Below are 12273 nucleotides of genomic sequence, written 5' to 3'. Positions count from 1 at the left end.
TCTAGTTTAGAATTTATTTCTAGTTTTGCGTTTTAGCTAGATTAGATCTACTCTAATCTAGCTTAAGATTTGTATTTTTTCATTTTATGGAGTTGAGATGCGAATTTTTGTGGTTCGAGAGAGCCGGATCTCTGCAATTCAAGTCACCATCTTCATCAGAGATTCATTCAATTTCAAACAGTTTAGTATCGATGAATCTTCAGAATTTCTATCCCTCAGTAGATCCTTCTTTCGGATCTCACAATGAGCCTGATTCATTCGACATCAATTGTTTAAGTAGGCTTTGAAATTATAGTGTTTGCTCTTAATTTGTAATTTTTTACCTGTATTTAGTGCTTTGTATTCTCTTCTTATGGGAATTGTATTGATGATTTTTGCGAATTATGAATGAAATTTTCATTCTTGATAGAAAAAAACTTTATATTTTTAATATTTTCAATTATTACTCATAAATAAAAATAGTTTATCTCATATATATTAATTTTATTATCATTTTTAATATCACAATGAGTATATTATATTTAGAGCAACACTTAATATTGCAAAGTACTATATTTTTCATTAAAAATACTTTATTTCTATCTTTACTTTTCTTTTTATAGTTTATATGTCATTTATTTAATATTTCCGCTTTTTGATATATGATTTATGTATTATTCATAATATTATTTATATATTATTTATTTATATTTTAAAAATTTAAATAATATATAATTTATATATAGTAATTTATTTTTAAAATAGTTAATCTTTAAGGATTTAATATGTAAATATTATAATTTCAATAATATTCAGTAATTACAGATTTGTAGTTATACTTATTTAATTCAGCACTTAAAAAAATCAACAATTATTATTTTCAGTATTTAAAATTCAGCAGTTAATTTTCAGCACTTAATTTATAATTTTATCAAACGCCACCTAAGGGCTAATAGAGTAAAAGTAAAGGAATGGAATGGAAAGTAGATTAATGGTTAGATTATTTTCGATCATTCCTTGTTTGGAACAAAAGTAACATAAAATAAGAGTTAGAAATATAAAGTAGTATAAACATTATAATATTATCCTTCAAATAAAATTGGGTATATTAGCTAACTGAGATTGCTAAGTTAGTAGCATTCACATAATAAACTTACTTTCTTGAATATATATTTATTTTAAATAAATCGACTGTTTTATCAGTAATACAAATTATACATGTAATTTTCCTTAATAATAAAATAAATTAATAAATTGACTAAAAAATTTGCTTGCCATTTAAATAATTAATTTTCTACCAATCAATATAAAATATTAAATATATTAAAAATAATAAAGATAAATTTATCATATTCAAATGAAGGAAAATAACTAAAAAAATACCAAAAAAATAATTCGTAGTACTAATAAAACATAAAAAAAATATTTTTTTATCATATCACCCAATAATAGTTTACAGTTTTTCAATGGAAACACAAGTAAAGCTCTAAACATCACTAATTTCTAAATCAAAAATAAATATGAAGCTGGTATTATATCTGATTCAACTTTCAAATCAACTAAGAGAGCCCATACTTTTGCAGCAGTCGTCGAAAGTTGAGTAGGTTTAACAAAATCATGTAAAAACTAAAAGTCCATCCTTTAAGATTAAAACTTCTTCATCAACTTCTTTTTTCTTTATATTCTTTTGTTTGGAAGATGTTGTAGCCGGTAAATGAGCTTGAGATTCACCCCGTCTAACACTTGTTGTAGAAAAAAGGGCACATCATTACATGCATCATAATTTTCTAAATTTATCTCAATTTGAGACACCATATAATCAATATCATCAATGGAATTTGACGATTCTTTTTCGGCAGCAACTTTTCTTTTTCTCATTTTCGAAGCAGTTTCAGCATGCTCTCCTGTTGCTCTATCCCTTCCATAAAGTGCATTTAGTTTGCTATAATTTTTAATTTTTAAATTCTTCCATTCAATAGCTTCAGGTTTGGACTAGTATAACATAAAATAAATTTAAAATTTAATCTATATAATTGAAATATTATTTTCTAAATGAAATATATATTTATATAAATGCAAATGCAAATAATAATATTAAGAAAAGATGAAACTTAAATATTTGAAAATTCTAAATAAATTAATCTTACCTCAATTAATTTTTCCCACACTTCAGATTCTGCTTCCCACATTTCCGTTGACGCATTCCAACCGAAGCCACTCATTCCATTCTTAAAAACATCATAACATTTAGAGAGTTCGTTTTAATATTTTTTTCATAAAGAAAGTATTGAAGAAGAACATAACAACTTTTGTCCCAAATGCCGCATAAGTGGTCGAAATAGATCCCACCGTAGCCTCTCATAAGCTGAATATATACCCCAATGTTAAACTTGTGACGCTGAAGAAGAGAAGGTTCGCAGAGGATAGAAGGAAAGTGATTGAAGAAGAGATATGGAAGCTGGAAACAGTCAAATTCATCAGGGAAGTGATGTACCCAAAATGGGTAGCTAATGTAGTTTTGGCAAAGAAAGCAAGTGGAGGATAGCGTATGTGCGTAAACTTCACTAATTTGAACAAAGTTTGCCCAAAGAATAGTTATCCTTTGCCTAATGCAGATCAGCTAGTGCACTTACGACATGTTATCGGTTGTATACCTTCACAAATGCAAAGCAAGGCTACCACTAGATACCTATGAATGAAGCAGATCAAGAAAAAACGTCTTTCACAACAAATTTGGGGACATTCTGTTACAACGTCATGCCTTTTGGGCTAAATAACGCTGGGGCAACCTACCAAAGGTTAGTCAATTTCATGTTTAAATATTAGTTGGGGAGGAATGTAAAGGTGTATGTAGATGACCTAATCATAAAGAGCAGCACACCAAAAGAGCACGCTAGAGACCTAGAGGAGGCCTTCGCCGTTATGAACAAGTTTGGGATGAAATTAAACCCGGAAAAGTGTTCTGCTACCTAGTTATCCAAAGATGCATAGATGAAAATCTGAAAAAGATACAAGCTATCATGGACATGAAATCACCACAGAGCATTAAAGACGTACAAAAGCTGAATGGAAAAGTGACCGCACTTGGTCATTTTATTTCATCCTCGGGCAGAAGATATCTGCCTTTCTTCAAACAACTTTGAAACATGAAGATGTTTGAGTGGAACAACGAATGTCAGAAGGCGTTTGAAGATTTGAAATAGTTCTTAACCAACCCACCTTTGCTCAGCCGGCCAGTCACAGATGATGAGCTGTATATATACCTCTCCATAGGTAAAGAGACCATATCATCAGTTTTAGTCAAAGAAGAAGCAGAGGAGCTGTTACCTATTTACTACACGAGTAGAACGCTAAAAGGAGCAGAGCTCAACTACCCTTTATTGATAAACTAGCTTTGATGTCATTGTGGCTGCAAAGAAATTGAGACCTTACTTTTAGGAACACACGGTGATAGTAAGAACTAATCAACATTTAAGAAAAGCGCAACATCGACTAGAGATACCAGGGAGGATGACCGGTTGGTCTATCCAACTAGGAGAACACGACATCAGATATGAACCGCAGAAAACATTAAAAGCGCAGACACTCACAGACTTTGTCATAGAGATGACAGAGAAATCAGAAAGAGTAAAGAGCAGAGAAGATGTAACTTGTAACCTTCACGTATATGGAGCCTCTATTGCCTAGGGAGCAGGTGCAGACATTATTCTAACCAAACCTAGAGGAATACTAATTTAGTATGTTGTACATATGCAGTTAAACGCCACAACAATGTAGCAAGTAATGATTTAACTTAACTTTCATTATTTAAGTGACAGTTATACATACAATTCATATATCATAATTTTTTTTCTCTCATTAGAACGCTGATGCACATCCCTGCTAAACTAGAACACTCCTCATTTTAACTTTCCAGAAAGTAAAGTCATTCGAACAATTGAATTTTTCAACGCCAAATTTATAAAGTGAATCTTCAATTAGTAGATAGATATTTAAAATCTCAAATTAAAAATAAAGGTTCTAATATCATTTGTTAACGCAATATAATTTAAACAAGATAAGATAAACAAACAAGCACATAAGAATTTATGTTGTTCAATCACCATGATCTATATCCACAAACAACGAGAGAGTTTATTTTATATGTTTGTAATGGAATTACAATAGGGTAATCACTAATGTAGACACCTATTTTCTAAACAGGTAATAAGTGATAATGGACTGGAGCATCTAATGATGATTTCTAGAGGAATTTATCCGGATGACGAGCTTGTGGTCCGCTTAGTTGGATTCAATCTGGCCAGATCCGTGCACAATTGCACACTTGAAGGATTGAAACGTAATTAAATGCAAGTAGCCTATAACAATCCAAAGAGATTGTGATCAATGTTTTAAAACCGAACCGGTGACTGACCCAGTAAAGTCATCGGTTTGCGGTTTAACCGGTTGAACCGGTTCACAAGCTGCTCAATAATTTAAAATAAAAATAATTTATAATATAAAGAGCAAATATGTCACCGTGGCTTTTAAACTTAATAAGCCCACACAAGTCTAAGTCAACATAACTATACCAAAAATTAATAAGCCCATAAAATCCTAGTTAAATGAAAGATATATCTTTCTTTAAAACCCTAATTTTGAAATAAACTTGAAAGCAGCCGTCAACAACAGTATTTGTCTAACACTTCGTCCTCTCCATTTCTTATGCTATTTTTTATGTTTCATGGGTTCACACTTACAAGCAAACCTGAATATTCAATAGTTTTATACATAATACATATAATAGTTTATTGAACTTATTTCCTTCTTATCTTTTTCCCAAACCGTTCCTTCATTGTTGATTTCTTAATTTTTCTATGTCTGGGAGTTGGACTCATTATTATTTTCAAAGAGTTTCGACTATTGTTACTGTGATTTGATTTCTCAATAATTTTATGTATTAATTTAATTTTTATTCTATTTTTCTTCACATTATTATTGAACCGGACGGTTTTTAAAGGTTAACCGGTCCAACGGTTCTCCTTATTTCCAGTTTAAAGTGGTTGAACCGAAAATCCGGTTATGAAGAAGAATTGAACCGGACTGGCCTCCGGTTTCTTGTTGAGCCGGTTGAGCCGGCCGGTCCGATTTTTAAAACACTGATTGTGATCTATGTCTAATAAATCAGACTAATTATAATATCTTAGAAGTTTATATGTCAATTTGCAAGTTTAACAAACTAAAATTGACCATACACAAACCCTTGAGGTCCCAGAAGTCATTTTTGATATTTTCGGGTATCAAAGCATATTTTTAACCCTCTTTTGCTTAACATGTAAGGTGTAACACGAAAATTAATTAATTAATCCTAATGATAAATGTAAAATTTAATCCTAATCTTAAAACTCTATCACTTCACACACTTTCACTATTCATGTACATCTACAACTCTGACTAACAGACTCCTAACATAACTTAGACTCTCAGCTACCTCTAATCACTATAAATAGGACCCTCGGACAGCCTAACTAAAGATTGAAACGAAAGCACAATAATCAAACACCAAGATATAGAGTGTTGGCTGAATCTCCTCTATCTCACACACACACACACACACCAACCAATCAAATAATCTAGAAACGCTTTGATAACTAAAGAACGCACTGCTGCACATCGATGAGAAACTGGATACCACATCCGGATCGCTAAAAAACAAGCCAAGAACTCAGAATGGTACTTTTGAGAATCCAATATATTATTTATCACCTAGGAAGCACGGAAACGTTGGAAATCCAACGTTTCCGCGTTTCCCCACGTTTCCGAAACGGGAACGTTGGGAAACTTGCCCAGAACGTACTGGGGTCACTTTGCAATAATGAAAAATAGTGATTGTTTCCTGTTCAACCCCAATTTCCTAATTTCAGTTTCCTATTCCAAATCAAATATGGTTTTGATTTGATTTGTATAAATAAGCATCTTATGTATTAAAAATAACATTCCAAGTAATTTTCTTGATTAATTTCTTCTCTCAAAATACTCCTATCTTCTGAAATTCACCGTGCCGGGACGTCGCCGCTCATCGTCTTCATTGCTCGTCCTTGAAATCATTCCTTTGAAGGTAAGCTAGCTTTAATTGAAACTGGTTTTAATTGATTTGATGAATGGTGATTTTTTCAATTGGTTAAAGGTGTTTAGTTTTAGAAGAACTGCCATTGAAAAAAAACGAATAAGAAACAGAGACGGTGAAATTAGGAAGAAGATGGAAAAAGATAATGCCTTGTGTTGTTGAATTCAGTCCATGTATACTCTAATAAATATTAATGGGCTTGGACTTAACAATCTTGAGTTTAGGGAGGCTATAAGTATTGATATTCTAAGTCTGGATCCACTTGTTTGTCAAATAATTATACATCACGAATACAAAATTGCAGATCCATTTGATTTTGTCCCAAATAGCACAGCTGAAAAGTTACCACTATTATTTTAATAATTTTAATTATTCTAAAGAAATAAAATTAGTAGAGTAATAAAATTGAATTTACCTATTAAATTTGTTATAATTTGAATGATTTACAGTTTATATTAATAAATTCAAATATATATATAACTGAATTTAGTTATTAGAGTTTATTTTTTAGTTTATTTAATTTTTTGTCATGCAAGATATGTTTTTAATTTATTTTTAATTTTTATGACAATAATTAATTTTTTTTTCACTAAAGGATTTGTCAACTTGAAATGAGTTCCTCTCAAAATCAAAGTTCTAGCTCCAGCCATGGTGTATCGTCCACAAAAACTAGTACCGACGAAGATAATTCTCCTTTATGGAAATTTGTTACAAAACTTTGAAAATCGGGAGAAGGAGGTGGAAATTGGAAATGGATATGCAACTTTTGTACTGAAGAAAAACAAGGAACTTATACTAGAGAAAAAGCTCACTTATTAAAAATCAGTGGAAAAAGAATCGTCGTCTGTAAAAAGGTAAAAATTGATGATCTTTCCGAAATGAAAAAAATTAGAGGAAGAAGCTGTAATTAAAATTTCAAATTCTCAACCTAAGCGAGTTCCTCTACCAGTCACTGCTACAATCACGAGTCCTTCTTTTGCTACTCATTCAAGTGATTTGGAAGTTCTAAAAAGAAAACGAGTTAGTGACTCTAAACTTGCCAAATCTTTTGACATGCAACATAGAGCTCAATTAGATGCCGACATAGCACGAATGTATTATACTGGGGGTTTGCCTTTCACTTTTGCCAGAAATCCTTATTACATGAGCTCTTATTCATTTGCTGCTAATCATTCATTGGGAGGATATGTGCCTCCTGGGTATAATAAATTGAGAACCACTTTACTGCAACAAGAAAAGACACATGTGAAAAGGTTGTTGGAACCTATTAAAAGCACTTGGAAAGAAAAAGGAGTTAGTATTGTGACTGATGGATGGAGCGACCCACAAAGAAGACCTTTAATTAATGTGATGGTAGTCTGTGAATCTGGTCCTATGTTTATCAAAGCTGTGGATTGCTCAGGTGAAGTGAAAGACAAGCATTTTATTTCCAGTTTGCTTATGGAAGTAATTGATGAGATCGGTCATCAAAAAGTGGTCCAAATTATTACTGACAATGCTAAAAATTGCAAAGCTGCTGGAGAAATTATTGAGAGTATGTATCCACATATTTTCTGGACTCCTTGTGTAGTTCATACTCTTAATCTTGCTTTGAATAATATATGTGCAGCTAAGAATGTGGAAACAAATACTGAAACCTATGATGAGTGTCATTGGATCACGGTAATTCATGGAGATGCTCTACAAATCAAGAATTTTATCATGACTCATTCGATGAGGCTAGCTATATTCAATCAATTTAGTCCTTTGAAGTTGCTTTCGGTTGCTGATACTCGATTTGCTTCTATTGTTGTGATGCTTAAAAGAATGAAACTTATTAGACACGCTCTTGAAGTAATAGTTTTGAGTGACCAATGGACTGAATGTCGAGATGATGATCAAGGCAAAGCAAGATTTGTTCGAGATACGGTGTTGGATGATAGTTGGTGGGAGAAACTTGATTACATTCTTACTTTTACTGGACCAATCTATGAGATGATTCGAATATGTGACACCGATAAACCATGTCTTCATTTGGTTTATGAGATGTGGGATTCAATGATCGAAAAGGTAAAACGGACAATTTACGAGCATGAAAAAATTCGACCAAGTGATTATTCTCCTTTCTATGAAGTTGTCCATCAAATTCTTGTTGATCGTTGGGCGAAGAACAATACTCCACTTCACTGTTTGGCTCATTCTTTGAATCCAAAGTTAGTTATCTAAATTTTTTACTTTATTTTATTTTTTTTGTTTTTTTTTTTGTTATTAATTTTTTCAAATTACTGTTCAATAGATATTATAGTGACAAATAGATTGAAGAAGGAGAAAATAGAATGTCTCCCCATATGGATGCGGAAGTCTCTGATGAAAGGATTAAGGGCTTTAGAAGAATATTTTCAAGCGAAGAAGTTCGTGCCAAGGCAATTGATGAATTTGCTAATTTTTCGCTTAAGAGTGGACCTTTTGGAGATTCAGATTCTATTGGTAGCAGATATAATATGGAACCTAGAAAGTGGTGGGCTTGTTATGGTTCTAATGCTCCACTTCTTCAAAGATTGGCTTTTAAAGTTCTTGCACAACCGACTTCTTCTTCTTGTTCTGAAAGAAATTGGAGTACCTATTCTTTTATTCATTCAGTTAGAAGAAATAAATTAGATCCAAAGCATGCTGAAGATTTAGTGTTTATTCACAACAATCTTCGTCTTTTGTCAAGAAATTCTGCCCAGTACCTTGATGAGCGGACAAAAATGTGGGATGTTGGTGGTGATGAATTTGGAAGTATGGAAGATATTAGTGTACTTCAATTTGCTAATCTCTCCTTAGATGAGCCGGAATTAGAAGGAGTGTTATTTAATAGCGATCCAAATTACAACAATAAAGAGAAGAGAAATAACAATGATGTTGAAGATGTATAATTTAGATACATCTATTTTGTTTTTTGGTAGAATTGCTATATTTATTTTTTAAATTTGATATTACATTTAATTTTATTATTAATTTATGGAATATTTTATGAGGACAAATTTTTTTATATGAGTATTTAATTCATATTTTAGTACTTTAATGATGTATTATTTGTAAGAAAGTTCCGAAAAATATTCATCATAAAATAATTTTCTTATAATTTAGCTTATATAAATATAGTTATATATAAATGTATTATAATTTATTAATTATATAAATACCCCTATATTTTTAATAATTACGCGTTTCCCCCACGTTTCGTGTCCTTCATTTTTTAAAATCGGCGTTTTCCCGTGTCCGTGTCGTGTCCGTTTCCCGTTTCCGTGTCCGTGCCCGTGCTACTTAGTTTATCACTTTTGTCATATGTAATTTAGAAATGCTAGAATCAATGTGTTAGATTGCATGTTAGGTTGTTTTGTTGTAAAGTTGCCTCAAACCATGTTCTTGACATAAATTGTGCCTTTTTTCATGATTTCCATGCTTTGAAGCTCTTAACATGATTGTCATGAAATTTACATCAAAAACATGTATATATGTTGTTTATATGTGTTCTAATCATTGTATGTTGATACTGTTTAATTCAAAAAATGCATACTGGGAGAGAAACCGTCAACCGTTAAGTTTTGCAATGCAGTAATATATTTAATAATTTGGTGGTTGTACCCAGTTGAGCAGAGTCACATCACATTTAATGAGTTAGTGGGCCATTTTTATTTATAATTTTCTTTTTTACATCAACAAGTTAAAGCATAATAATAATGAATTAATGAATATTATTCAATGTAATTTTTATGAAAATTTTATTTTATTTGTTTTTATTGGAGGAGGTGCAAGTCATTCTATTTATTTTTACCCATCAAAACATCATCTCCAATCATCCACTACTCCATCTCGTTACTCAAATAGGTCCGAACCAGAACTGTACACCGGTCGACTTAGTTTTTGAACCGACCCAAAACCGATCGGTTATTTAGCCATTTAAAAACCACTCGGTCGGTAATTGATATATTATTAATCCGGTAAAAAATATATATTAAAATCTCAAGTAGAATTGTGGAGGAGCGTGTTCATACTCATTTAAAGCAATCAACACCCAACTCCACTCTTTCAAACTCATTATATTTTTTTATTAAACAAGAAAAACAAAAAATGTGAAAGGAAAGAGTTGAACCTGTGTTTTTAGAGCAACTCCAATGATACTCTTTATTTTAAAGAGCATATTTTAAAAAATAAAGAGCATCTTTAAAAAAATAAAGAACATCTTTAAAAAAACAAAGAGCATCTTTAAAAAAATTAAAGGGCATCTTTAAAAATAAAGAGCAAAATATTTAGCTGAATGCAATGAACTCTCTAAATTATAACCTTTTCATAATTATTCAACTTTCCTTTTTTTCCCTCTCATTTGTTATTCGTGATTTCTAATTTCATTTCTCCTTCATTTACTTGACACACCCAGAATACCATTTTCATAGAAAAATGAATTACCTAATTAAAAAAACAAATATACATTAATTTGATATAAGATTTTTTCTAAAAATTATTGCCATGTTTTCTATCTGGAGGTATCGTATTTGCAATTTTCATGAGCCAATAATTCGGAATTAGACGATCGAATTGTTCATGCACCACTCGCCTCTGTCATCAATATACCAGTCCATCGTTCGCGATAACTCACAATCTGCAATCTCAAGAAGTGCAACATAGACTAAAGAAATATTTTCATCCACATCTAATGATACGTCCAGAATCTAATTTTCTGCCTATTACAGAGAGCCCACCGAGCTCCATCTCTCACTTTATCCCAGACCCCAGCTATAGCCCGCCAGAGATGACAAGCCCTCTTGCTTTTGCTCACACCATCAAAAGTATTGTCACTTAATCTATATTTAGCTCTGATAACTTGGACCCAAAGCAAATTTTTATTAGTCACAATGTTTCTTCAGAGTTTTAAAAGTAAGCCTGGTTCATCATATTCATACTCGTAATGCCTAGCCCCCCGTAGCTTTTAGGAAGCTTAATTTTATCCCAGGAAACAAGACTAACTTTCTTACAATCATCATAATAACACCTTTGCCGAAAGAAAAAAAATAGAATAACCCCAAAAAGTTTCTGCAGCTTTTCTCAACGGATCGCAAATACCTTTGATAGCTCCATAGTTTGCATTACATCTAGAATTTAAATTGAAATTAATGTTCCCGTTTTCATCTTTGGAACCTTGCAAATTCATGTTAAAAATGAAAATAAATTGAAGTGATGAAACATTAGGCACAATAATAAATTGGCATAACTAGTTCAATTAGAACTGTTTCTGATGTGGACAATAAAAATAGCAGAGATTTCTTTTTCTAAAATTAAGGAAAAAGTGGAGAGAAATGATAGATGATAAAAAGACACGTTCTTTTTTAAAAATAAAGAGTTAGTTTGACTCTTTACATGTGGAGAGCCAAACTGACTCTCTATTTTTATTTTTAAAAAATAAAGAGTATTGCACTACAATTTTCTGATTATACTCTTTATTATAAAGAATTTTAAACTTATAAAGAGCCCATTGTGAATGCTCTTATGGAGATACAAATGCTTATTACCACTACACCATTACATTAATTTATACAAGATTAATAATATTTAATACATATACCTACATTTTGGTCGGCTCAGTTCGGTTTTCAACTATTTTCTGAAACAGAAACCGAACCCGAATCGATTCATATTTTCGGTTTGATTTGATTCGGCTTTTTGGTTTCGATCGGTTTTTGCACACCTCTAGTTAGGGATGAGTATTGGTCGGTTTGGTTCGGTTGGAATTTGTTTGATTTTTTCGGTTTTCGATTTGGGAAAAGTCTAATCCAAAACGTTTTTTATTTAACCCAACACTAAAGTTCTTTTAACCGAAATTTTTTAGTCGGTTCGGTTCATAATTTTTATTGGCTTGGGTTTTTAAAAACCATAAAAAAAATAAAGTAAAGCTCATAATTATTAATAAAAAATTAAAATAATGTTGAATGAAAAGTTAAAGTAAAGCCTATGAATTCAAACTACAAAAAAATTATAATATGATAAAACAAAAACCTTCATTAACAATTACAAATATTAGAGTTTGTGAGTTACAAAAGTGTGTATATATATATATATATATATGTCTTTATTCCTCTATTTTACGATATAGTATTAGTATTTTCGGTTGGTTTGGTTTTTTGGTCAGTTCGGTTTATAAAAACTACAAACCAAACTAAACAACAAAC

At 31.3% G+C, this 12273-nt stretch overlaps 1 protein-coding gene across 1 annotated transcript; it reads left to right on the top strand.

Moving 5' to 3' along the window:
- Positions 1–6733: 6733 nt before the first annotated feature.
- On the top strand, positions 6734–8379 carry LOC126672833 (uncharacterized). Its single transcript, XM_050366785.1, has 3 exons — positions 6734–6853; positions 6980–8277; positions 8361–8379. Exons 1-3 carry the CDS (start codon positions 6734–6736, stop codon positions 8377–8379), a joined length of 1437 nt encoding a protein of 478 aa, XP_050222742.1.
- Positions 8380–12273: the final 3894 nt, after the last annotated feature.

This window comes from Mercurialis annua, linkage group LG3 (assembly GCF_937616625.2).
Source record: "Mercurialis annua linkage group LG3, ddMerAnnu1.2, whole genome shotgun sequence".
Classification (NCBI taxonomy): domain Eukaryota; kingdom Viridiplantae; phylum Streptophyta; class Magnoliopsida; order Malpighiales; family Euphorbiaceae; genus Mercurialis; species Mercurialis annua.
Note: the sequence above shows the minus strand (reverse complement) of the source record. Positions and strands in the feature narration are given on the sequence as shown.

Coding starts and splice junctions, on each gene's coding strand:
- LOC126672833 (XM_050366785.1), top strand. CDS start 6,734: ATGGTGTATCGTCCACAAAAACTAGTACCGACGAAGATAATTCTCCTT. Junction 6,854..6,979: donor GAAATGGATATGCAACTTTT/GTACTGAAGAAA, acceptor AAAAAATTAGAG/GAAGAAGCTGTAATTAAAAT.